This window comes from Chroicocephalus ridibundus, chromosome 7 (assembly GCF_963924245.1).
Source record: "Chroicocephalus ridibundus chromosome 7, bChrRid1.1, whole genome shotgun sequence".
Taxonomy (NCBI): Eukaryota; Metazoa; Chordata; class Aves; order Charadriiformes; family Laridae; genus Chroicocephalus; species Chroicocephalus ridibundus.
Window position 1 is genome coordinate 26,100,727 of NC_086290.1, and position 26,977 is coordinate 26,127,703.

The 26,977-nt window shown below is 37.0% G+C and overlaps 1 protein-coding gene across 2 annotated transcripts in view; it reads right to left on the reverse strand.

The window, feature by feature from the left end:
• The window catches only part of OLA1 (Obg like ATPase 1), a 103,117-nt gene that overhangs the window by 31,104 nt on the left and 45,036 nt on the right, over window positions 1-26,977 (reverse strand). For both annotated transcript variants that reach the window (XM_063342046.1, XM_063342047.1), the window contains 3 exons: window positions 21,976-22,151; window positions 9,500-9,580; window positions 9,135-9,232 (listed from right to left, as the gene is read on the reverse strand). In XM_063342046.1, coding sequence (XP_063198116.1) covers window positions 9,135-9,232; window positions 9,500-9,580; window positions 21,976-22,151 — 355 coding nt within the window. The remainder of the gene's footprint in view (window positions 1-9,134; window positions 9,233-9,499; window positions 9,581-21,975; window positions 22,152-26,977) is intronic.

Here is a 26,977-nt window from a genome sequence, read left to right on the forward strand (position 1 = left end):
TTTACTCTAAAACGAGTAAGAGTGAAATCACTACTGAACGATTTACGATTGGAAGTAGGATTTGAAATCTGCTTCTGAGGTAATGATATTGTAGAGAGATGACAGCACTGATGCAGTGGGTAGTACCTGTGTCTCCTCCAAAATCTCTGAGGACCTGGCGATGAGGTTGCGTTGATGATGCTCAGGACTAACAACCCTGGACTAGAACATATCGTACATTACAGAATCTGGTCCCCAAAACAAAAGCGGGTTCTTAAGTTGCTTACCCTTCCCCTTTCTTCCACCCTGTAACAAAGATGAGTGAGAAAAACATTGGTTTTCCTTCACCTTTTTCATTTCAGTGTTTAAGACTTCACTGGCTTGGAGCACTATGAGAGAGAGATGCATATTCTCCTAACTCGAAGCTAGTCTGAATCGAAAAACATACGCCACAAAGCACAAGATAAGACACTCTGAAGCTAAAAATCTCACTTCAGAGTGGAAAAAAAAGATATTAAGCTACTGAAAATTCCCAAACTCATTTAGTTGCCAGTAAAACTAATACAGTAAAACTATATAAAACTATGCATTGTCAAAAGCTATGCTCTAACCTACAATAAATAAGAGGGAAGCATTCTAAAGAAGAATTGAGCCAAAAAAACAAAGAAATCTGCATTCAGGCAGGCAAGCAGCACGTTGCTCAGCCAGCTAAGTCTGTGACAGCAGCATTCAGTGAGGGACCACAACAAGATAAAACATACACTTCAATCGCTCCAAGCACATCTGGAAAGCCTTGGAAAAAGAAGACTGACAGAACACACAGCTTCTTTGTAGACATCATTCAGGAGATAAATCACTCATACCATTCCAGAAAAAAATATGCAAATACTAGACAATACCAATATTTTTGTTAGGTGACTTGATTTTAAAGTAGAGAACACTTCCCAAAAATATTTTGTCTACGACTTCACCAGCACCAACACTTTTAGGGAAATAGTAAGGAAAACAGAGGCATAAAGCACAAGCTTCTCAAACGGTGGAAAGCAAGTATCAGAAAATTGAAGTAATCTCTTTACACACCATACTGGGAAGAAAGAAGAGCAGTTATTTATTAGTCTTTGCTTTCTCCATATCCACTACGCAGTAACGAAATCTATACTCAGCCATATCTCTGCAACTCAGGTTTGCTTCTGAGCAGTTTAAGCATTCTTCGGTTTTAAAAAAGACTGAAGTTTGAAAAGGATGTTGGACCTCACAATGCATCCAGAATCAGGAACATGTCTCATTGCAATAATTTTGCAATAAATTTTACATCATTGCCTTTGAAAATGTCACCACATACCATTTTTCTGTGGAAGCCCCTCTCTTCACTGCTCATGTTATCTATACATTCTCACCCCTAGTACTATGTATCTTAAATAGCATGTGTTTATAAAGGTGACAAAAATATTTATTGGAAAGTCACAACTGCAATGAAAATCAGGAAGAAACAACATTTCTAAAGTGTTTGGACTGTATATACAAATAAAGATGTCCCTTCTTAGCCTGCACAGGTTTGGATAACTTTATATAAGTAGTTAAGTTTTCACTTGTTGAAAGCTAGCATCTATTGCTTTACATTTTGCCTGTGAAAATCCAAGTGTTTAAATAAAATATCACACAAATCACTTGATTCTCTGAACTGCCATGGAGGATTAAAAAAAAAAAAAAAAGCATCGTTAGCAGGTAGCAATTCGTAGAACTATACAAGCTGACCAGAAAACTGGTGGAACATCCGAACGCAAAGCTGCGGTTGTTCAACATCGCAACTTGCACCCACAGAATTGTGTATAAACAGCTCGGAAATTATGGTGATGACAGCCAAAAAAAATAAAAACACCAAGAAGAGCATCTGGAGAGGGAAGAAGGAAAGGAACAGAGGATAGGATGCAAAGCTGAATTGTTCAAAAGGAGGTTTGGTATGACATGCAGCTGGTAGGACAGGGATCATACACAGCAACGAAGCTGAAAAGCTCCTTATAGCTGCTTCCACTCAGCACAGCCTTACTGATATGAAGTATTAATACACAGTTCTTTTGCGTAACTCTGACAGTATCATCAGCTCCATGCACACAGATGCTCTCAGGGAATACAAGAGACTCGCTGGGGTACGGCTGCGTTGGGAGTTGTGGTGCGCTGGGCTGTCATGTATCACTCACAACGTCGCAGAAACTGTTCTTCATTACTCTGCTCATCCTGCTCTCTACAGTCTGCAGCCTTTGATGAGTTGTAAGAATAGCCTGAAGTTACCTTTATCTGTCCAGGGCAGGTCTTCCCAAAAACCAGGAAGTTCCCCTCCATCACTACCCCCTTTTTACCAGTTTCAAGACTCAATATATCCTAAGTAAATTACTGAGGCTTTATTTCCTGACTTTGCAACCTACACTTTAGCTATTTATAAGTGCCATGTTGTAACCAGGTGAAATTTTTGACTGAAACCAGACTGAAGTTTTTGAAAACAGCTTCACCATACAGCATTGCCCATTTTTTAAAACATCCCAGAAACATTTTATTTGAAAAATATTACTGTCCTAATGCTCAGGATCCAAGACTTTATGTTTGGCACAGAGCAAACTCAGTATCAGAGATAAACCATCGCACTTGTGCAAAAGTCCATCCCAATTAGAAATTCATGTCCTCAGTAGCAACACTGCTCAAACTGAACACTGAGGAGTCTCAGCCATTTAATCTCATTCTATAACCCACAGCACCTGAGTGCAAGCAGAGCACTGGAGTGAAACTAGACTTTTCCTGGAAGGTGTTTTTGTGTCTGGGGCGAGGTTACACACTGGAGCTGAGAACAGGAACCCATCTTCCCCGTGCTTAGAGACATGTCCCCAACACCTGCTGCTACCCAAACAATGTGCACTCACGTTCAAACGGATGGGGGACCCAAAAGGGGGAGGCAAAGGAAAGCAAAGCAAAGCAGGAAATCTGGTGAAAGAAATCATCCAGACCAAAGGACTGGACTGGAACTAAGCCAGTAAGAATGGGATGAAATCAGAGAAGAGGGGGAGAGACAATCTGGCAAAGACCCATGGAGAACACAGCTAGGAAAACAGTAGGGAAAAAAGTTTGGGATAGAGAGAACAACCGAATGAAAAGTCACTAGATTTGGTAAGACAGAAGACTACAAGAAGGCAACTGTCAATGTCAGGCAAAGGTGCTGGAAAGAAGAGAGACAGCCATTAGGCTGACGGAGGATAAATTAATTTGTATTTATTAATTAATTTATATAAGACATAAAAAAGAATAACTGTTTATTAAGCAAACAGCATGCATTATTCCCTACTACAGTAGGTGAGTGCTCTCTGGAAAACGTACGCCATCCTCTAGGTAAAACGATCTGCGCTGTCAGGTACTCTCTGCACCAGGCAGCAAAGGTGCGACAGGAAGTCCTGAATCTTGTTAATTTTGAGTATCTGACTTTACAACTTGTGTGTCCAAAACTCCTTTTACACACAGATAATACAAATAATCTTTTAATATTTTTAAAAAACATTTCAGTTGTAAGGCAGGGAAAAAAAGTGCAACATATTTAAAAATATATAATTTTCCCCATCTGTCTGCACAGAAGACAGCCTTAAAATCATTAAGCAGCTATGTCAAGAAAACATCTCATTACCACAATGGCATTACAACTTGTAATTATGATTTAAAGAATTCTACCTCAAATACATCCTCAAATATACTTATAAGAATAAAATTTATCTGCCTAAATATCCATGACTCTATGACCCGTAGTATATTTAAATATACACTTAAATGTAATTCAGAAAACAAATGTAATTCAGAAAATGAAGGTAGTGAAAACTACATTCTGCCCTCACTCGTGTATCTTGCTACGTGACTAATACACCAATATTTGCAAATACCTGTTTGCTCTAAGTGATGTAATTCTGTTTGTCTCTGCACTGCAGAGGTTCATTAACAGCAGTATCCCTCCTTTTAGAAGAGGAACGACTTTGAAATATTTGGTCCAAATGGGAACTTTTTTGTTTTGAGCAAAATTTGCAAGGTTCATCTATTTCAAACAGCATTTGAAAAGGGCTGAAACTTGGACAGCAAAAGGAGATTGTGTTTCTGTGGGTCTAAGATGGAGATGTTTCACACTTTTATTGAGTCACCATATTTCTAGTTGTAAAAGAGATGGAGCTGGCCTGCAGATGTTCTTTCCCTTAAGTTTACTTCCCGTTAATTTATTTACTAAGATTCTTAAATATACATATCCTTGTACTGCTTGTTAAATCATGTTTTGCTGCAAGGCATGTCACGTTAATATTACCATTTCTGTGGATCTTTGTTTCTTTAGGTTTTTTAAATGTCTTTTTGAAAGGTCTCAAACTATAATGCAGGGAAAACACTAAGGAAGTCTAATTTTTTTTTACATAGAGATCAAATATTTATTGCTAACCAATTTAAGAAGAGCCTGTACATAATAGTATCTCCAGGACTTCTCTAAAATCAGACATTATTTAAGGGTGGAAGGGGAGGTCTGGGAGCATAGGGGCTTTTTGTTGTTGAGTTTCTTTTAAGTTTTGTTTTCTTCTCTTGTTTTTAACAGATGTACTGAAGCCATGAAAACCTGCACAGCATTTCTTCTGTCACCATCCTCTTGCTCTACCAGCACAGGACATTGCCTTGCTCTTTTGCTGAGACGGTGAACACGCAACTACTAGATCTATGCTATCACTGGGCATGTATCCACAGAAATACAACCAAGAACACCAAGTCTCCATTTACCGCCAGATAATAACTTTCCTACCTAGTTCAAAAGTGAAAGACTGAGCAAAGCAGATTAATTCATACTCAAGCCTATTGAGTCTTCCTTGATATTTCTTTCTTTATGTCAGATTTCCCCACCCTCCCACATTCCCCACCCCCCTTTTTTTTTTTTTAATATTTGGAACATCTGAAGCAATATGGAAAAGATGAATAGAAAAGGATTATTCACTCTCATACTACAAGATCTAAGGAGCATCAAATGAAATTATGATGTGGCAGATCCAAAACAAGCATAAGGAAGTACTTCTCCATATAGCACATAGTTAAACTGTGGAAGTCCCTGCTCCAGGATATTGGGATGCCAAAAGTATACTTGGGTTCAAAAGGTCAATGGCTCAATTCATAGAATAAAAATCAGTCAAAAATTATTACCCACAAGTATATAATATCTGGCTTAGTCACTTCTACAATAACAGATTGCAAGAAGCTGGATGCATACACTCTGCTTAATGTGTTCCTATAATCTTCCCTGGACATCTGTTAGTGGCCTGTCAGAAACATGATACCAGAAAAGACAGACCTTTCATCTGATCTAATTATGCCTCTTCTAGCCTAAGAACATTAAAAATGCTATAAAAATTAACAGGGAAAGTTATTTATTATGACATATATGCCACCTTTCTAAATACACATGAGTAAGATACTTCAAGAAAGGTACCCTATCCCATCAACAGTCAGCTAAATTTTGTTAACAGAATGTCTACCATAACATTTTGAGAAACAACCCCTTGAAAAGAATGTTAACGCACATTCGGATACTCAACAAGTCTAAATTATATCAGAGAAAACAATGTTCTAAAATCCATATCAAGTCTCAGATGGCTTAGTTACGATGCTACGAATATTAGAAAATCTTTAGCAGCATAATCAAGTCTTTAAATTACAGTCTATGCATAGGATGAAAAAATTCTCTTGTTTAGACCCGAGAAGTTGAGTCAAAAGATCAGTCTATGCAGCTTTGCCACTTACAGTATTCCTGGTGCTCACTGCAAAGAGTAAGTCCAAAATACTGAACCGAACAGTATGCTAAGCATGGCCCACTACATTCGTTCATTAATTAGCTCAGTATATTTCATAATTGGAATCCATATTATGACCCGCTAAAAGCACCCTCTTTAGCAAGACTAAAACGTAAACCTTTAATTAGGTAAAGGGCTGATAAATCTCACGTCCCCGATTTACGTGACATCCTGTGACTCAGAAAAGAGTTTTAACTGAAAATTACTAGGCTTCCTTAGAATACTTTCATGGTAAACCTCGAATACGTGTATACCATGTTAAGGTACTAGATCCATATAAAAACCATTAGGAATTATTAAAAGAAGGGCTTAAGTATTCATTTAGAGCACAGCAATACGTAGTAAGAATGGTTTCAGTGGATTCCCCCATACAACATCATGATTACTGCCATCTGATCATAACACAAGTGCGACTAACACAGCTGCCGTGTCAGCTTCTCTTCAGGGGCTAGGTCTTAATCATAAATCAACTGAATGACTAATTCAACATTGTTAAAACCAGCAAGTAACTGCTTGGAGCTCTTCCAGTTTTTACATCTTTCAAAAGGTCAATACACCTACTCAGACACACAATAGTCCTATCTTTCACAGTGTTTCCTTCTTTTCTTGGATTGAAAAATAACATGTTAGCACTTAAAAGTAAGTGTGTTTTAACTAACAATTAAAATGTTCATTAATTCTGAGAGAGTGACCCAGTAAAACAATTTTAGTTTTCCTCTCTACCCACAATGAAAAAGCCTCTCCTCTCCTTTGCTGTTTTAAACACTTTCATAGTTGCAAAAGTCTTATGAAAACATTTTACTGCTGAGCGTTTCCTGCATTAACCTTACTTTTGTTGTAGCAATATTATGAATTAAGCTCAGAAATAAACTTTTTCAAGTTGAATGACTAGTCTAAATGTGGCTTGCATTTCAAATATGAACATCTACCCCTCAAAATAATAACAAAAATCACAAATTAAGTGGCATCTAACAGTAAAATATATTCTAATCATTTACATCTGCTTGCACCACACAAATGACAAAAGCCTACCGTTACCATCCTTCATAGAAAACATTTATTCTGCTCTTAAATATAAAAGCTATGTTGCATAAACGGAGGATTTAAAGCTGTGGCAGAGCAGCTGAATGAAAGAAAATGGCAATCTTTCTGGTTCTAGTAGATGCCTTTCCCTATCACACAATGTTTCCCACTCATAAATACATGACAAATACTTCCTCAATCATTTTTTACGAGCAGGGATGCACAGGGGGTAGTCAATGGCTAGCTTGAGGGAAAATAGGAACAGCAGGAGGCAGAAACTGTACTGAAAATGGCTATGTGGTAAATTCTCTTCTGGAACATCACTCAGCTACCCAGGCTTTGATCTTTCAGCTACAATTACACTCACATCCACGAGATCTGGGTATACTTTTTAAAAACTGAATCATTAATTGTAACAGAAACAGTTAAACCGTTTCATTAGATGACTCCTCAACTCAAACATCTGATTTTTTACAAATTAAAAATTGCAATTTATACAGAGATTTGCTTTCAATCAGGTTTAACTATGTCATCATCACAACTAGTCTCACAAAAAACATGGGGTGACTGGCGACAGCTAAATCACAGACTGGCGTCTCCTAAGTAGTCTGTCTACCATTAGGGTCTGGGAAATGGTATTTACTGTACAATTAGAGCCAGCGAGCTCTACCTGTAATCATCCAAATACAGGTGCGAGGATCCTTTTTTGGACAGGGAAACGGACTCATCCATTTTCACATAAACTTCCATGTCTGGACTGTTATAGTGAACCTCAGGAAACCTCAACGTTTATACTTCGAAAAAAATATCACCTGACAATAACAGAGCAAATACTACTACCCTGATTCTTCGCCTCCTTGGGTAGAAACACTTCTAATGTCTAAATCGCCATACCCAAAAACCATTCAAGAAGGAACAAATTGATTTAAAATTATAAAATTTGGCCAAATATGAAAAGCTTACATTATTACATTGGTTATGGAGTTTATTCCAAAGTCTGCATTTTGGGCTAAGAAGGTTTGCTATTAAATAGGTTAAATTTTGTTCTTTAATACTAACACAAAATGTCTTGGAGTATCAAAAGGACAGTTTTAGTTGCAGTAATTTCACAGAATTTATTCTAATGATTTATTGGAGTTAACCATCTGACATTAATTATTGTTTTGGCTTCCAGTCTATGAATGTTTATTTTTCAGTTTAAAGCCTTCTCACTCTTTGATATCATATGGAAATGAGAATTTTTAATGGAAAATTGAAACCATGTGCATCTAAGTACTTAATGAAGTACAGGGAGAAACAGAGGGTGTACTTTAGGAGAATTCAGATATTCCGCTTTAGATACTTTTGATTTGTTTGGATGAGTTACACGCATATATCTGTTCACAAACATAAGTTTATACATCTTCAAAGTATCTCACAAGTACAGTGTTTAAAGGTCTGAATACTATGAAAAGGCTTGTTGTTTAGTTGCTTTTTTTTAACTAAATATGCTGCTATAAATTTTTCTTCATCGTATACCACTTAATCTGTTCCCTCCTCCACAAAGCAAATATTTATCCCATCTAGAGCTCCCAATGACATGCTAAATGCTGTACTTTCTCAACAGCGGATTCCCACCGTAAGTCTACCATGTTAGGACTGGATCTTCATCCAGTTCATTGAATGTCTGATAGATTGATTTTGTAACCATCATGTACTTAAGTCATAATATTGATGTCAGAAATACTTCACTAAAACCTGTGCTGTTCATAGCATTAAAGCCCATCAAAACAGGCCCGTAAACCGTAAGCAAAGTGCAAGCAGTGGCAAGGAAGCCAGGCACCCAACTGCAAACAGGAAAGTACTGTTAAAATGTGCAATTTTGCCACAGTTTGAAAGATTTCTGCGCAACTCACATAGCTTTAGTCCTCTGGCATTCAATTCATTCCTTTGGAATGAAAAAGATGTTGTTCAGACAATCAGCATTATATAGCATGATAAAACCGTATGTTTATTTAAATCAGTACTTCTAAATCAAATCTATTTTCTTCACACTTAATGGATTCATGTAAAAATATAAGAAAAGAAAGCATATTCTTTTCCATTTGCACTTTCTTTCAGGGTTTCGCCATATGCACTGTACTCAAGCAGCATGTCAATGGGAGCATAACAAGTAACAAAAGTGCAACGTTAGTTTTTACTCCTATTTTAATTAATATCCTTGGTGATCTCAATGCACAAGGAATTACTCAACATTGAAAAATGTGAAACAGAAACATGAATTTAGATATTTAACCTGAACACACTCACCACTTGTTTTTCTTTCTAATGTAGTCTTTTTCAGAGAGGTTAACCAAGTAGATCATCGGTTTTGAAGTAAAAAACAAATGTTTGTTCAAAACATCAATCTAGAAGTGAAAATATAGGAGGAGAATTTTAAAAACAAGTTATAGCAACTTGAGTTAATTTTACGACCATTTTCCTCATGGCATGTCTGAGAAGGCAACAGCATTAAAGTGTAATATTTAGATCACTGAGAAACACAGTACCGCTGATAAATTTAACACTTAATACACTACCAATATGAAATAAAATTAGAGAAAACTTTAAAAAAAAAAGACAGTAACAGGTAGCAAAATCAGAAGTCAATTCATGGGATAATATTTATAGCCTACCTCTTTGTCATTCCAATCATGATAGAAGCGGACAGCTTTCTTTTCATCTATTACCCATGTCTTGATTTTGCACATTACGTCCTACGCAAGATCAAGAAAAAACAAAGTCAAAACCCCAGCTGGATATCAGACCATTCTTTTCCAAGGCATGTATACATTAAGATTCAAAACGTACACACAAATTAAAAATTAGACAATACCTTTTAAAAACAAATTTTTACTCTCCCAGAAAAACAGAAATTGCTGCTTTAAAAGTCACTAAAGAGCAATATTGATTATTAAAGCGATACAAATCCCATAATTAGGAAGTTAAATACACAATCCTCAAGCATCATCTCTCGCCACCACGAAAATTAGCACAGCTCGTAAAATGTAAAAATCAGTACCATTTTAGATTGCTTTTCAAACTCAGTAAGACGCGACATTTCAGCATCCAGCGGGAGAGACCACGTCAAACATAAACATGCCATTAAGAAAAAGGAACGGGTGGGAAAAAAACACAGCAAATATCTTTTTTTTTTTTTTTAGATTGTGAGCAAAAGAAATTGAGCCTATTATTGATGATCCACCCTTCAAGAAATTAATTCAAATGGCCAAAGCCCTTTTTATTCCACATTAATTTTTCGCCAACACCTTCTCCCTCCCCCCCAAAATGAAACCTGCCAAAGCCTCCATTACACAATGGCAAGAGCCTTGCACTGGTGACCTCCAACCAGCTGCATTCACTTTCAGAACATCTCTCTCGGCAGGAAATCTAAAGGCCTTTTAGTTAGCAAGCTAGTGTGCATTCAGAAGGAGTAACTGCAGGAAGAGCCCAATGTGCTTTGTTTCTCTGGCCTTTCTTCACAGAAAGATTAATCATCTGTGAAATGGAAACGGCAAACAGCAAGTGACACAAACTGAACCCTTCAAGCCTTTCCTCATCAGTTTTGTGGTCGTGAATCCGAAAGCTGCGTGTGGCACGGTTCTCCTTACAGGCAGGTGTTAATAAAAGGCTCTTGGGTCTGAAAGGTCAAACTCGGCTCTTCTAGGAGTAGTACATTTCAGAGTCGCCTATTTTTTGTTGTAGATAATTTATGATCACGCTTTAAATAATGCATTTTTGGGGGTTATAATTGACGCAACCAAGAATTAAGATCTTGAAAATACATGGAAACATTCCCTAAACCGTTGAGCACACGGCATTTTTTGCGCTTAATGCTATGCAGTTGAAGTACATTTCTAAACAACCACAAATAACATCAGTATTTACTACAGTCTTTTCTAGTCTTGCAGTTGCTTTAGTGAAAAACAAAGAAAAAGCTCTTCTAAATCTTCAGATCCTGATTTGAAACCCTCCAGGAACAGGACTCCCCACAGATTTTAACAAGGAAGGGGCAAGCTAAAACTTTTAATGAAATCTAACATGTTCTGCCTAAGAATAATCACTTTTACTCTCCTATAACTGAATTTCACTCATAAATGTTTAAAAGTGGCTAATATAACACCATTTCCTACAAGGAGAAGATCAAAGTGCTATATTACAAATGCATTATGATTAAAAAAGCACTGTGCAGCTTTGCTATTAACTGTTCTTTAAACCCTAAAAGGCTTCCCATAGATCTCACTTGGCACTGCATATACAACCTTTGACAAGTAATGTAGACCATTTTTATTCATTGCCTAAAATTGTAGGCAATTATGTGCGTCACACTGGCCACCTGCAAATTCTGAATGCCTGCTCCAGTTGTCAGAGCAAAAAACTAATGTCGGAGGGGATTAATCTAGGGGGAGAGAGTCCTCTTTAATGGCTCCAGCAGGTGAAATGGCCCAGCTGGTTACTATGATGAGTGGCCAGAACAGCTTATGTAGAGACATGCAACAAGATTACACATAAAAAAAGAAAACGGTGGTACCATCTTATCTTTAACCCTATGTGCTTTTTAATTTTTAATTAGTCAGTATAAACAAGATAAGGGAAGCAACTCTACCAATAGGTACTTTTAAGGTCTTTATCCTCAGCTTTTGTTTAGATTTATAAAAAAATCAACACAGTCTCCAAGATTCCTGTTCAGCAGTGAAGGAATTCCGATTACACAGTATTTCGGGTTTTAAACTTAATTCCACAGGCACCTATCATGTGGCTTTCGGCATTCCAGTTCCCCCCCAATAGCAACGTATTATTACATTTAAATTGGAGTCGACAAAAATTGTCAGAAAAAACATTATAGCACAAGTTATCAAAGCCCATCTTTTAAGCTTAAGCAGCAACTGAATGTTTTTTAATCACACTGTCTGGGTAGCTACGTAACGCAGAACCTCCAGAAAATTTCAAGCATCAACGCAGCAAACAGAGTTTGCTGTTTCTAAAGCCTGTCTAAGCACATAGTTGCCAACCAGAATTTCTCTTCCACGTTCACCTGCTACCTACAATGACCCATTTTGGCACAGACCTAATTTTTCAGAGTTCTCTTTTAGGTACCTGACTTGATGCTGTTTGCAACTGTTGTTCTAAAGGAGTATTACATGGCAAATTTCCACAGGGAAGGCTGACCAACAACCGAATACGCTGGGGAGCACCGACAGCTGTATACTTCCAATTTTACTTTGGCTTTACACAGAAGGTGGCAAAGTATTGGAAAGCTTTCTTTAGATAAACGGATGGAAACTTCTAAGCAAATACAGCATCTATGTCTGAAGCTGGTGAGACAGTAAGACACAAAGAAAAAATTTGAAAATAATTATTCAAAGTCAAATTTTCTCTGATGGACAGTCGCGCCACGCAGAATCTACGGCAGACAGTCCAGAAACAAAAAAGAGAGACAGATGAACTCAGATTCCCCTGCCTTATTGGTGTGGTGTCCCATTTAAATGAGATTCAATATGATCCCTTAATAAGAAATTATTAAATACTAATGACAATACTCAGAAACACAACTATTTCCACATATTTCTTTTTCACTCAGCTGCCCCAATAATCTAAACACACACACACACACACAAAAAGCACATTTCAGCATGTGTATCTCATATAGCACCACCTTTAGTTTTATTAATTACTTCTATTTAGGCCTGGTGAAAGAGTATGAACTGACCTTTTTATCTTCACTATCACTGTAACAGTCATTTAAACACATTTAATCACTACTCCAGTTAACTCCGAGATGCTTAATAACAGAACACAGAGCAATGATCCACTTTGTTTCATTAGATCTGGCCTCCCCACTTGCACACTTTGAGGTCAATCTGTCACGAGCAGAATGATCCACTTCTCCTCGTTTGATGAGAGGGGCATTCTTGTTCTGTTTGACAGCTAGCAACATTATAGCAAGCACTATTTAAAAAGGTACCAAAAACCCCTCCAAAATCCAATTTACTTACAGTTATCAAGGCATATGAGATACAGCAAACTTCATGAATATCAAACACCACTGCTTTAAACATCAGTTAATTTTTCACTGTATCTTCGGCAATATATTTAGCACACGTGAACACTTAGTATATTTAGCCATATGCAATCCACTGATTTTAATTTATGTCCTGCTTTCATTTCCCAAAGGCAGCAAGTAGTCAACCCAGAAACGCTAAGCAGGACTGCGACAATAAGTCCCAACAGTATAAAATACTATAAAGAAACACATTTAAATTGCACTTAGGAGATTTATCAAGACATGCTCGTGAGACACTACTGCGTAGAAAAATGTGCATACATTAATAAACTCTCTGGATGGATGATAGTAATAATGTGTGCCAATGCCAAATTCTTCTTACAGCATGAGGGACTAAACTGAAGCTTGGAAAACTCACTTGCCTACTTGGCATCAGAGAATTGTGAGGATTTTATTGTAAATTAGCAGGGCATGTAATTAACTTCCGCAAATTTAATAAAGAAGTAAGCAGTTGTGAGGATTATCACTTCACACTTCAAAGTGCAAGTGAGTTCTCCGTGATCCTGCAGGCAGTGCAGAAGTCTCTGCTACTACAGAGAGTCACTGTGAGTACAGTAGGGCTTTTTCCGCCCCCCTTCCCCCCCAAGGGAGATGTTTCTGGGAAGTATGGAGTGTTTCTCAGCACCTTATTCATTCCCTTCAAAACTACCAAGTTGTAATAACTGACTAGCTCCCTGTAAACACTTCAAAAGCAGTTAAACACTGTTTGTTAAAATGTTTCAGTTGTCCAAAGTTCTATCATTTTCACTGCTCTGCTCCTCAGAAAAGCTGTAAGGAGTATCTAAAACGTTACCTGTAGGTCTTATTTAGCTCCTCTTGTTTCATACAAAAGTCCAACAGCATAGCATACCAATAGCTAAGGTAGTAGTGTATAATTAATATGTTCAGGCTTCCCTAAGGAATCTGGCCCAGTGACGTAAGGTATTTAATTCAAAAAACACTGCATATACTAAATGGAGTCAATGCCACCTAACCAGTAGGTCTCAGAAGTAACTGTAAATAGAAAATCCAATGAGTGTGTTTCTGGTGGCACTCCAAACAAATTATTTGCATTTCACTAGTTACCATCTTTCATCAACAGCCTAAAAAAAGGCCACATTAATGACACAGATTCTGAAAATAGCAAATTACTAACAACGTGAATCATCTGTGTAGTGACCAGAACGGCTAGACAGATTTAATGAAAGCAAACAATGTTTTTCAACACAACAAACTCAAGTTCATACACTTGCTGGGTGGGGGACAAGGAAGGGTGGATACGGTATTTACAAGGTAGGGGACTTCCCCCTTGTGAGCGTGATGGAGAAGACGTGAGGGTCGCAAGTAAATGAACTGTACTGTAACTAAAAGACTAACAGAAACTTAGAGTATATAAATAGGCAAATGTCCAATGTGAATAATTCTACACTTACCTGTTGAAATACCAGAAAACTGGAGAAAAATAAGAGGCTTTGAAAAATTGCCTTCACATGAAGGCACGCGCTTAAATCTTACGCTTTTATTCTTATTGCATGTCATATATGTAGTTAACAAAAAACTCACATAGTACAGGGTTTTTCACACTAGCACGCAGAAGCTTGACAAAAACAGTCTAAAGCTGTGTCTTATTTCTAAACAGTAAAGATCATGAATTGCTGGCACAGCCTATGTCAGTTACTGTACTTTATCTCCGGCTAGAAAATATTTAAATAAAGGTTAATGTTTTCCCTTAAGAGATATATTCTGTTTTAACTACCACTGTGAGAATTAAACTGGGATATGCAAGAGATCAAACTAGACAGTAATTAGTATTCCTTCTGGCGTTCAAAATAGCTATGATGGTTTTTCAGATACAGAGAACTGTGGTAAAGATACAGAGAATTGTCTGAGGTAAGAAGTACTCATAACTAGTTAAACTGTGCTGCACCAAAACCAATCTATTGCGCACACACCAGTTTCCTTGTTGACAGAAGGTGTACGGTGTGCACCATGCCTGCGGGCCTTCCATTCATGGCTTTCCTTGGAAATCTTTTTCAGTTCTATTTAGCACAGCCTCAGCTCCCTGCTTTTCCTGGAGGTTTTCTGCCAATTTAAGAGTGACGTTGAAGTGACAAAATAAGAATTTTTATTCTCACTTTTATTTTCATTGTAAAAACAATGTTTAGAAACAATGGTATTTTTAAAGGACAATTAAAGACAAATCGTGCAGTTTAAAAAAAGGCTAGATCATGTTTTTCAATTGTGTTAAGTGCTTAAATAAGCTGTAGCAGCTGGGTGCAAGAAAGAGAACAAGCCAGGTACTGCATCAACTGGAGTGACAATGAGCTCCTCTGCGGTACAAAACAATGTCTAATCTCTTACAATTCCCTTGCTCACTGACTTTAATAAAAATACAATGGGAGAAGTAATGGATTTAGGACAAGTGTATTATCCTTTCTTCTATTCAATACCTTCTAACAGAGCCGGTACAAGCTGTACATGATATAAGATTTACTCAGAGCTACATACCAATAATGTTTACGAACCACAGCAAGTACTTTCACCCAAAATATACTACAGACCTTCCAGGCAATCAAATTCATGTCAATAATCCTCAAATTCTTATGCGTGGGTCATCCTTGTGGGTTCTAAGGCATTATACATAAAACGATAAAGTCACTTGTAGCTCCGCAATGAAAAAAGCAGGCAAGAATACAGAAAGCAGACTATCTACAAGTGATTATTTCTAGCAGTTTAGGAATTCAGAATAGGGAAATTGCACTGAAAATCAAAATGAATCATCTTCTGTAGAGTTACACTAAACTTTTCTTACTGCATTAGTCTACACCTACTTATTTCCAAATAAATCCATGTGTGAATGCATTTGTTCTAGATGTGAACTAAGCCAATTGAAAAAGGTGGCTTTTTCAGAATACAACTATTCATATATGGACTTATTTTGGTGTAAGTATATACTATTTAAAAATTACACCATGGCCTGGATCTAGACATACCCAGACAAACATTATTTACAAAAGTAATTACTTTAAGCCACTGTTCAAAGTTACACAGAAAAGATCGGCCTTGACAGAAAGTATTTAAGCCTTGACTTCTCTTTGTCTACTGATAATACCAAAAGAAATCCAAATGTGTATTTACACAGTATGTACTTTTAAGTCAGGCTTTACTACTGATTAATTCACAAACATCTGCCATGAATATTTTCCTGTTACATTCAAAATGTTCTCCAGAATGAACTTTAATTTCCTCTAAATACCACATTAAGCACAGTAAATGGTCCACTAAAGATTTTAGGCCTAATTATATGCATTAAGAATATAAATATTTTCTTGATTCCCTATGATTTAACATTTAAGTTACTAATTGTAACAGCCATCGGCAGAAAGTATGTCAACAGCGTATGTGTATGCTGCTCCTTTTCTTCCATCTCCAGTGGAACAAACTGGCCTCTCAAACTCTCCTCACAAAAGGAGACCAAAGAAACTGGTGAAAAAAAAAAAAAATACAATTCATTGCTGTATTTATCTTCAACTTGGAAAGAAATAAAGGTGAAAATTCCCAACTGACATCATCAGTTAGAGGAAATAAGAGTTCATCCATCCGTGAGAACTCCGGCGAGCGCTTGCAGCACGAGGTCAGCGAATTCTGCTCGGCGCCATCCCATTCATCAGATTATTGCAGGAAGGAAAGATTTTCACCCCGTTTTCACCTAGTATATATTGGTAATGAGAAGAAACTGAATCTACCAGCTGTCTACTGTTTGTGAAGTATCTCCCACACCATATCGGTGATTTTTAATGAATAAACCAAAAAAAAGGCAAAAAAAAAAAATCTTTCGAACAGTTACTGTATTATCAGGACAGGACTGAAAAACTAATCTTATTTTAAAATTGACAGACTTTAACAATGGAATTTAGGTATCTCGCAGGATTTGTAAAAGCACCCCTTTCAACTGAAAACTGGAAGTTCAAATGCAGTGAACATTGATCCTCACCTATTGTAAAAGCCGCCTTTCAACTGAAAATTGGAAGCGCTAACACTGTGGACATAGATACTGACCTAAAGATTTTGTCTTCATATCACTAACATCAATAATCTGCATGAACTCTACTAGAAATAATATTCTTGTGGTCTGATATATAAATCACAATACCCTTACCACTAAGAATTATTCTGTGCTGGAATTCAGATTCCGTGCGCTAACAAAAGGCCTGAAGCAATAGCCATCTACTGCGTAGGCTCAATCTCTAAGGACTAGAACTGAATCATGCGGGAAGGGTAATGGAAGAGAATCCTGCAATAATGTTCACTTAACTATATTATATTGTATTAATGTGAAGACTTTGTCTCCAGGAATGAAAACACCATAAATTAAAAAAAAATATATATATATTTTAAAAACATGTTTTAAAATTTGTACCTTTTGATCTATAAATTCATACGTATTTGAATTTTACTTTGAAACCTCCTGCTACCCAAAATGACAGGTGAATAATAAGCTAATAATAAAGTTTAACTCAATATCTTTTTCATATCTCTGCAGATACCAGCGCCAGCCAGATTTAAAATATAATATCAAAATTACTCTGATTGCTTCCTGAAATGATATTTGCACTGGTTTAATAAATGAAATTAACAGGGGTATTTTTATTTTATAATATATCTTTAGAAAGTTATAGCCAAAATAATACTCAAAGGTATACTGAGTCTGAAACAGTAGTACCCTTAGTAAAAGCAGACGGTCATTTCTAAGAAAACACTAAGAACACTTGCAAAACAGACAAAAATACACGTGTAAAGGAAGCTATTCCAAGCCTATGTCAACATTATACGTTGCTGATCTTGGACCGTGTTGTGTCATTGATTTTAAAGTAGAACTTGAAAATTATTTCATTGATGGCTCCTTAACAGCAGTTGGCTATTTTATTTCTGCTGACAGGGAATTGAGAAATCAATTCTCTGAGAGACAGGACAAACAGTTAACACTGTATTCAACTGCAAAGCCAGGTCACTGCACAAAAGTGAACTTACCAACTGTATGCAATGTGGGCTTACACCAAGGAAAAACGATAATTACCAAGTTAGAACACAGGTGTGAGAAGGTGAGCAATCAAATACAAATCTCAGATTTAAGAACTGTTGACTAACACAGGCTGACAATTTTCTTTTTTCTCCTCCTCCTCCTAAACCTTTTGGAGATTTCAGACTATCAAGTTACAGTTGTGGAGGCTTACTGATAAAGAGAATCCTCTAAAGCAGACAATTCATATTTATGAAATGAGAAGAACGACTTCTACTTTCAATTAGATTCCATGACACACACAGTGAAATCCCCTTTGATGCCAACAGTAAGTTTACCCAGGTCACACGGAGATTATAGCCTCTCTGAAATCAGTAACTTTCCCTTAGCTTTCACATTGAGGTTATTTGTTATATTCAGCAAACTACCAAAGGAAAAATGTGCTTGACTAAGATCAATATTATTTCTTTTCTTTCCTCACTTTCTTTTTTCCCTAACCTTATATAGCTTTCTTCCTCAATAGATCTCAAAGTGCTCTCAAAAAAAGTGGAAAGAAACGAAAAATGCAGTTCAAGTGCTAGATATTTTTGTTCACCAGAGGAAAGCACACCAGTGAAAGGTCTGAAAGCACTACAGGTAAGAAAGCTTGCAACATCTTTATCTGAATGAACCACAGAACTTCCACAACTCTTAAGAAATTCTCAAGTGTCTTACTTTAAATTACTCCCAAAAGGATGGGGAAAGAAAAACAATGAAAAGGAGAGAGAGTAAAATTTTAACATTGTGCCTTAAAAACAAAACAAAAACCAAAACAACCTACAAATACTAAGTTTTTTCCTTGTAACCTCCTAGTTTTCCCAAAAGAGAAAATGACTGGGAACACTCAGAGCACAGACAAGAGCCATTTGTTGCGCACCACTGCTATGGAAAGAACAGAAAATTAGCCATAGCTGTGTATTATACTGGAAAATAACTTAAAAAGGCAAACCCTGAGAAGCTCTCTCCCAGCTCTCCCCTTCCTTTCCACACAACCCCCCCCCCCTTTTTTTTTTTTTTAAGACAACCTCTTTGAAAAAAGTATGAATTCCAGTCTATACTCTCTCTTAATGACTTTTCTGCCCTGGGAAGAAGATGCCGTGAACAGTAGCCACAAAGCCCCAAGGAAACATTACAAATTGTGCTGGACAGGGAACTCTCTCTGTGCCCAACAAGATAACTACAAAACACAACAGACTTGGGGAGTGCAGAACTATCAAACAGCCAAAATACACTCCTAACATTTGGTTACTGCTTTAGGGAGGCGTAATCTTTCACTATTTTTTTCCCCAATCCCATATGGTTTCTCCTAGATCCATAAGTCATTTACCGCACAGTTAATCACGCAGTATACCATATAAATGTAAGCCCAGCCCTTCTCTGCAACACAAAGCATTAAAGGAAAAAAGGCAAAGCAAAGTGTACCGGAGTGCCTCACAACCCAGGGGCCAAACATCTAAATAAATCCAACTGGTGGCTGGCAAAACTCAAGAACTGCTGTTACAATCTTAGAACTACTCAAGCCTATTTGTAGAAGCTGTGTAACTGGGCTTAAGGATTGATTTACCAGGAAAAGTAACCAGGCAGAGCTTTCATAGGCCTTTTACCATTAAAAAAAGTCCTTTTTACTAAGGTCTACGGTCTACCTTACAATTCAAGCATACAATTCACAAAGGAAGACAAACAAGAAGATGCAAGATCGGCAGGACTCAAAGACGTGATGCCCCACAGCACTTCCCCGAGGAGATTCCCTAGTGACTGTAGCTCCTACGTGCAGCCTTTGTCTCAAGGGAAGCATTAATTTGTGCCTCTCCACTCTGTTCAGCCACCCCTTTCCATGAAACAAAGGAATTTAATGCCTTTGAAACCTCTATTGCTGTTGACAAACTCAGCTGAGACTGGTCAAGCGTTGACAGCTGTTACCGAGAACAGAACTGGTGGAGCGACACCAAGAACCTGGTGTTTTCTGTGTGTGTCTTCATAAAGAAAGGATAAAAAAACCTCAAGGAATGACAGGAAGTGTAAGTTAAAAACACAAGATGACAAAGTCATTTTGACAGGTGAACCACAGATGAAGTAATAGCTAGGAGATTGAAGGAAGAGGCAAAGAGGAGGACGAGAAACTGAAGCTAGGTAAAGACAAATTAATAATGCAGACTGCAAAGTTTTCTTTAATTAATTTAAATTTCTAGATTTGAGTTTATTTACTGTCTCCCTGGATTTGAGAATAATCTGATGTTTTCAAACACATACCAACTTCCTGCAGTTATAAAGTGAGTAAGAGCAGCTCTGTCAAACAACAGTAGCTGCACCTACCACCCACTACAGTTACATGATGACTATTAAGGATTTTATTTAAAATACACTTTTGTTATGTCTCTTTGCAATCACAAAAAAGTGCTGATTTCTTTCTTAGCACAGGAAGAACACAGAGTATGTGTCCTGGTTTGAGGCAGAACAGAACCAACTTTCTGTTCAGTAATTTAGTCCTTAGCTAAGCCTCAAAGCATCCAGAGACTCAAAAACTGCACAAGAACATCTCCATCATGAGGAGCCCTGCAAAGCTGTTTCCAAAGACAGCCACACAAGGACGTAAGTGAGAAGAGTTCAAGACTGGGGCATCACAACGCTCCTCATTTTCATCATCTCATACCATGTAAAATTTAGCCTTAGGCTGAACTTTGAATTCGCCGTGGACAGGATTTTTGCTTGCCTGTTTCTTTAACATGATTTAAAAGGTGAAAGACTGTGGACGCTATTTGAAACTGTAGGCATAAGCTGCACTGTTCCTCTAAGCAGGTGCAACCTGTTGTAAAAGATAAAAATCACTGCCCATGAGTACCCAAGGCTGGGTTGACACACGTCAGATAAGACCTTAAAAGAAGCATATCTGCTCCTCTCTCTCTGGGCTTAAGTGAAAGCCTTCAAATCATCCAACAATAGCTATTTTTTTTCTGGCTTAGAACAATCAGGGAATGAAATACTTTTCAAGCCAGATGAAAACTAGCTCTTCACCAAGAGAAGCTACCAAAGAAGTGTTTTTTTAACACTGCATCAAGAAAATGAACATTTTAGAGAGGGATGTTTACTTTCAGTTCTTATTCACTTCCAAAGACTAGATAGGGCCAGCAGATTTCATTGAACTTCAATGTTGATAAACTAGAACACTGGCACTGGTACGACAATGTTTTTCTTACTACTTGCTATCTAAAAAGCCATAGGAGTAAACAGTATTTTATACTACTTAATTGTTAAGCATAAATAGCCTATTTCCACACTGCTGTAATAATTAGAGAATGCACTTTATATACCATCTGAAATATTTATAGAAGATTAATGAAATAAAGAAAAATTAATAACTAGACTACTGGCAAAGTGTAGCAGGCTCAAAAGTCAAGTGGCAGTAAAATAATCATTTACAAAAATATACTTTGATAATTATTGTACGTTTCTAATTTACAAAGAAACACCACTACTACCCTGTGATAATTGAGCTCATTTAAGCAGCTTTCCACAACAACATTCTAAATTTAATTTCAGCTAGCAGCCTTTATGTAACATGCACTAAAAGACATAAATTGCAAGCACATCAAAAAAAATATACTCACTTGGTGGCTACAGAAATACTAGTATCAATACCAGACTAGAACTTAACAGCAATAATAATTCAGAAGTGACTACTGTACTTTGAATTACAGCTAAACAGGGATGTAAGTCTGACGAAACACCGGCAATTCTCATATAAAGCTGTGTCAGTAAGAAAATAATTTAAATTAAAAAAATTACGATTAGCTTCATCACTGAAATATTCCACTGTCAACACAGCAAATAATTCATTCTAATAATTTTTCAACTCATAACAATAATTACTTTAAAATACACACAGAAACAGCAGTAGTGTTCCGTATTATACATGTGGGAGATCAGTAACAAAACCCAACAATACAAAAATTTCAATTCAATACAGAGAGTACTCAATGACCTACTTTTATAGGTCATATACTTATACTTACATATTCAGGTTTTAATTTCTTGTCTCCTCCTCTGACAGCTACTTTTTCAAGCTTGTCTATACTCTGCATGATCAGCTCCTCATCTTTAAGTCTAAGTTCCTCATGGATTATTTCAATGTCACGAACAGGATCGACACTTCCTTCAACATGAGTGATATCATCATCTTCAAATGCTCCTAAAACAAAAGAACGCTTAAATTACATATTAAACTAAAAAGACAAGAAATATATATTTACAACATACTATTAAGAGTCACAAGAGTTTGAGATGAAAGAGTGAAGTCAGTAGGTCTGTCATACTTCCCGTATATGAGATTGACCTGCAATATTTTATGTCATACTGTTTTAGTCTGTTAATTTACGTATCTACTCCAGAATCCAAAGCTCTGTACAGATACATGCAAGGCATAGCACTTTTGACATTTCAGGAGAGCACTTAACACATCTTTCTTTAAGAGTTTCTTCTAAATAGGAACAAGCTAGAGCACTTTTCCTGAAAATAGGTACCACTGTATTCAACAGCATCGAACCTAGCAGTAGCAAACATAGTAGCTAAATTGAACGTAGCAGTACATTTTAATACAAGCAGTAATGACTAAAAGATTCATAGAAAGAAAACCTTACAAATCACCCTGGCAGCCCTCACTGGCTGACCAATTTTATGCATTAAGAAAAAAAGAAGTTCTAGACAAAGAATTCTGAAGTTCTGAACAACTCTTAGTGTTTCCAAGGGAAACAGGGCTTAGAAAAAAAAGGCCTGAAATCATCTGGCAGACCTCGTCCCTGTTTCAATCTACTTTATCACTGTGGTTCTGACGGTGATTAGATAATGAACCACTCAGACACACAATTTACACAGCAGCTAATTTCATCGGCCTGATTTGAGGGTATGGTTTTTAGGGGGCCATCAAAGAAGCAGATGAAGGTGCATTTGTCATATATGAGTGACAACCATTCACACTATCTGAACAAAATGGTGCTGGCCCTTATTAGAAACACATGCTATTATCACATATTTAAAGTGCAGTTGAAGCCATAATTTCAAATTGCCAACTGGAAACATAAGGGTAAAACAACCAGATATTACTGAAGCATGTGTGCTGACTTCATGCCCTTCTGAAGACAATCTGGCAACATAATTCAACTAGGATTTAAATTATCAGATAAGCAGCATCACACACAAAAAAAACCCACCACCCCCAAAAAAAAATCAACACATATTTTAAAAGTAGAAATAATAGCAATTAAAAATAGTTTATTCCTTATGCCTGGATCAATTTTCAGAGTATTTGCATGTCTATCCTGTAACATTAAAGATATGCCTGAGAAATCAACCACAAAAATAATTTTATTTTAATATTACCAAAATGAGAATCAACTTTTTTTTTTTTTTAAACACAGGAGAAAACCCTAAGGCATTTTTGTACTAAATATAAGATAAGAAACAGGGTAAACTACAAACAATTCCTTAAACGATATACAGACAGTTGGGGTTCTTTGTTGTCACGCGCATCTTAAACTTCATCTTTTCTTTTAACTTACTGAAAACAGTGGGTTTAGCAATAAAGATTTTACATCAAAATACATGGTACACAGGTATAAAATGCTGTTGACAGTCAAACGTCAAAATAATTTTCACATAAACTTATGAAAAGTCTTTAAAACAGTGGTTACCAGAAGCCCCCTCCTCTCTCATCAGCTGTCTCTCTCAAAGATCATCAGTGAGCTCCCTTGGTACAAGGAAAATCACCTCGGCAAAAGATCCAACTCTGGTGCTGGCCATGATGGGAGAACAGGCTGCGCTCTCAAATGGAAACTCACTGCACTAACCTGTACCAATGCCAGGCAATTAAGGAAGAGATGCTGTGGACTTTGCCTTTCATAAATCCGTATCTGCACGCCTGATTCAATGGGACATGGGCTGTTCAGATGAACAAATACTAGAAAACATAATTTAACAGCTCTGTTCGGATTTACAAGGAAAATACTCAATAAAATAGGAGGAAAAGAAGTAGGAACATGTCACGATACAGATCAAGGAAAAGTCTACCTGCCCAGCCTTCTCAACAGATGAGTAATATTTACGCCACTAAAAAAAAGTAAGTTTATCTTTCTTCCTTGTATCAAGAAAAAAAGTGTCCATTACCATCTAAATAATAAATTCTCAAGTCATTTACATCTTCCTTCTGAATTTGGTGTCCATGGGTTTAAAAAACAAACAAACAAAAAAATCCCACTGGTAAAGCCAGGAGAAAAGCTCCATGACCACAAAGATCTTGCATTCAGAACATAAAAATAAAGAGTAAAGTAAACATCTTGTTTTGGTCTTAAGGAAGAATTATTTTTTTCTGAAAAAGCAAGTGAAAGGTGAATTGGTTAGTAATAATAAAACACAGCTTATATATGTTATATTTTTCCATTTTTTTTCAACAACAGTAAAATGTTTCTCCAGCAATTATATTCATTTTTTCGTATCTTCCCATTCCTTTTCACAAAAAAGTCCAGTTCTTTATTCATTCAAAAGCAATTAATTTAGTGTAATTCCACCCTTATAAAACTGAATATATACATTTCACCTTTGCTGTCTTCTCAGTCCACGAAACCCATGGACACTTCAACGTTCTGCCAGAGTTTCCTCAAGCCTCCTCCTCCCATCTGGCGTCCCCATGCCTATGTCAGCTGCCATCCTGCAGCCCATCGATGACAAAAAACCCACCACGTCTGGCAGCAGGCAGTGGCTTGGTCAGGTAAGGAGCCCCCTCTACTGAGCTGATGATTTCCCATTCAAGGCAACAATTTTGCCTTCTCTCCTCCGCACTAGGTTGCTTGACTCTTCTCATGGAAGAAATGAACACTAGTTGCACATTCCTTTAAAAGGTTGGATTTGCAGCTTAAATTTTTCAATTCTACATTCAGAGGAAAAGTGTGTTTTCCTAGCTTGGAAAGGAGAAAACCTATCAACAGGTGTGCTGACACAGGTCATAAAATTCCCCTCTAAATATAGAGGAAATCCATTAAATTAATTATGACAAATTATTTTTCTTTTCCTTAAGTTATCAGGAACACTCAGAGGACAGAAATTTAAACTTCTTCCCACCGAGACAGCCACAGTCCATAAGGAAATAGTAGGTATAAGATTTTGTATACACAAAAGATCAAACTAGCAATAATGTCCAGATTTTGGCATAAACTGAGAGACTCTTCTTGATAAGCAACAGGCATTGAGCTTTATTCGTGAATCTCTTACTCAGGGTTTGTCAATACAGACTTCAGTCATCAACCTAAAGCAGATCAGCCTCTGACTGACAGCCTAGCCAGAAGCGAGACAGTGGGATAATCAAGGAAGAAGGAAAGGAAAAGGGAGAGAGACACTGCTATGATGAGAGCGCCTTAGTTATAACTTTGTCTCAGTATCTATATGGTATGTACCTTGGGCACTCCGTTATGCCAGCCTCAAGCCTGCTGTGTAACGAAGGTGTACCACAAATCACACTGAGCATTGCTGGGAATTCAGTTCTGGTCTGCAGAGTGAATGCCGACTTAGCAAGTAAGAACTGGTGGTAACCTTAGGAATTAGGCTCTATGCGACAGATGAGATCTCTTGGAAAAAGTACAACTGTGAGAAATTAACAAAGTTAAACTATTAGAATGATGTTTTACCCAGACCCTGGTTTAAAAAAATCAGTCTATATAAAAATGGAAAAGAGGAGGAAAAAATGGAGTTGTAAAACTGATTCAAGAAATAGGACACGCCAGAAAATATGTACCTTATTTGCAACTTAAAAAGATGAAAATAGGAACTATAATATTAATCTATAAATGTTACCTGGTGTAGATTGTTAACAGTATATTGCTCGTTATTAATATGTCTCTCTGCCTTTGCTTTATTAGTGAGTGAAATTCCTCTGTCAAGCAAAGCCTTTAACTCTCTTCTGTTAGGGAAGATGATAGGATAACCCCTCCTTCCCTCCAGCATACACAGCAGCAAACGAGAAAGTTCAAACGCTCTATTTTAAAATATAACAAATAGGGGACTAAGAATGACATCACTGTACAATTAAAGATAGTGCAACACCCGTACGATGAACAAGATGCACAAGGTGGACACAGGCCATGAACCTGGAGTAAGCCGTACTATAAGTAGTTGATAGAGCAGTATGTAGAAAAGCAGCCTGTTGAAAATAAAAAGGACCCACTAAAATACGCTGAATTGGAAGAAGAGGGAGAATGGGAGGTAGGTCTTGAGATGCAAGATGTCAAGAAACACATGAGAATTTCAGTTTTCTGAAGGAACGGGTAAGACTATCTTGGGTATCACACAGAAAAATAGTACCAATTAGTTTATGGGCACGTAGCTCTCTGAAGAAGGCAAACGAAAAATAAATATTGAGAAAGAAATGCTGATATTGGCTTGGCTGATACTGATCATTGATTACAACAGAATCAGTGAGTAAAAATAAAGGGGAGAGGGAGAAAAGGAGATCTGGTAGTCTTATTTTGATTACTAACTTGAGAGAGCTTGGTAGGAAAAATGAGGGTGGAAAGGCTCCCCGAGATCATACTAACAGGGCATCCAGGCAAGGAAGAAAAGAAGTATCTGTGCATCAACAACTAAGCTAAGCATACAGCAGTACAGGATGGTCAACTGGGAAACCCTGATCGGTAATTTCATTATTTAAAAAACTGATTACAACTTCTCTGGTGTCTTGTGTATCTCACCATAGGTAAAGTACGTTTTTATCAGAAGTTGGTCAAAAAAAAGTCGAACGGAATCCACCTCTTTCCAGCCTTTTTTCAAATAATCTCCCAGAAAACACTGATGGATTTGCACTCTAGCTTGAAAGATACACCCCTGGCCCCTCCTTTAGTGTAAAAGAACAAGGACTACAGAGTTAGAAAGATCAAGCTTGCTGTAAGTAAACAAATTCACTGTGATGAATTCCCATAATGTTTTAGCAGCATGCAGATATGCTGTTAAAACAAGGCAAGTATTTAGATAGGA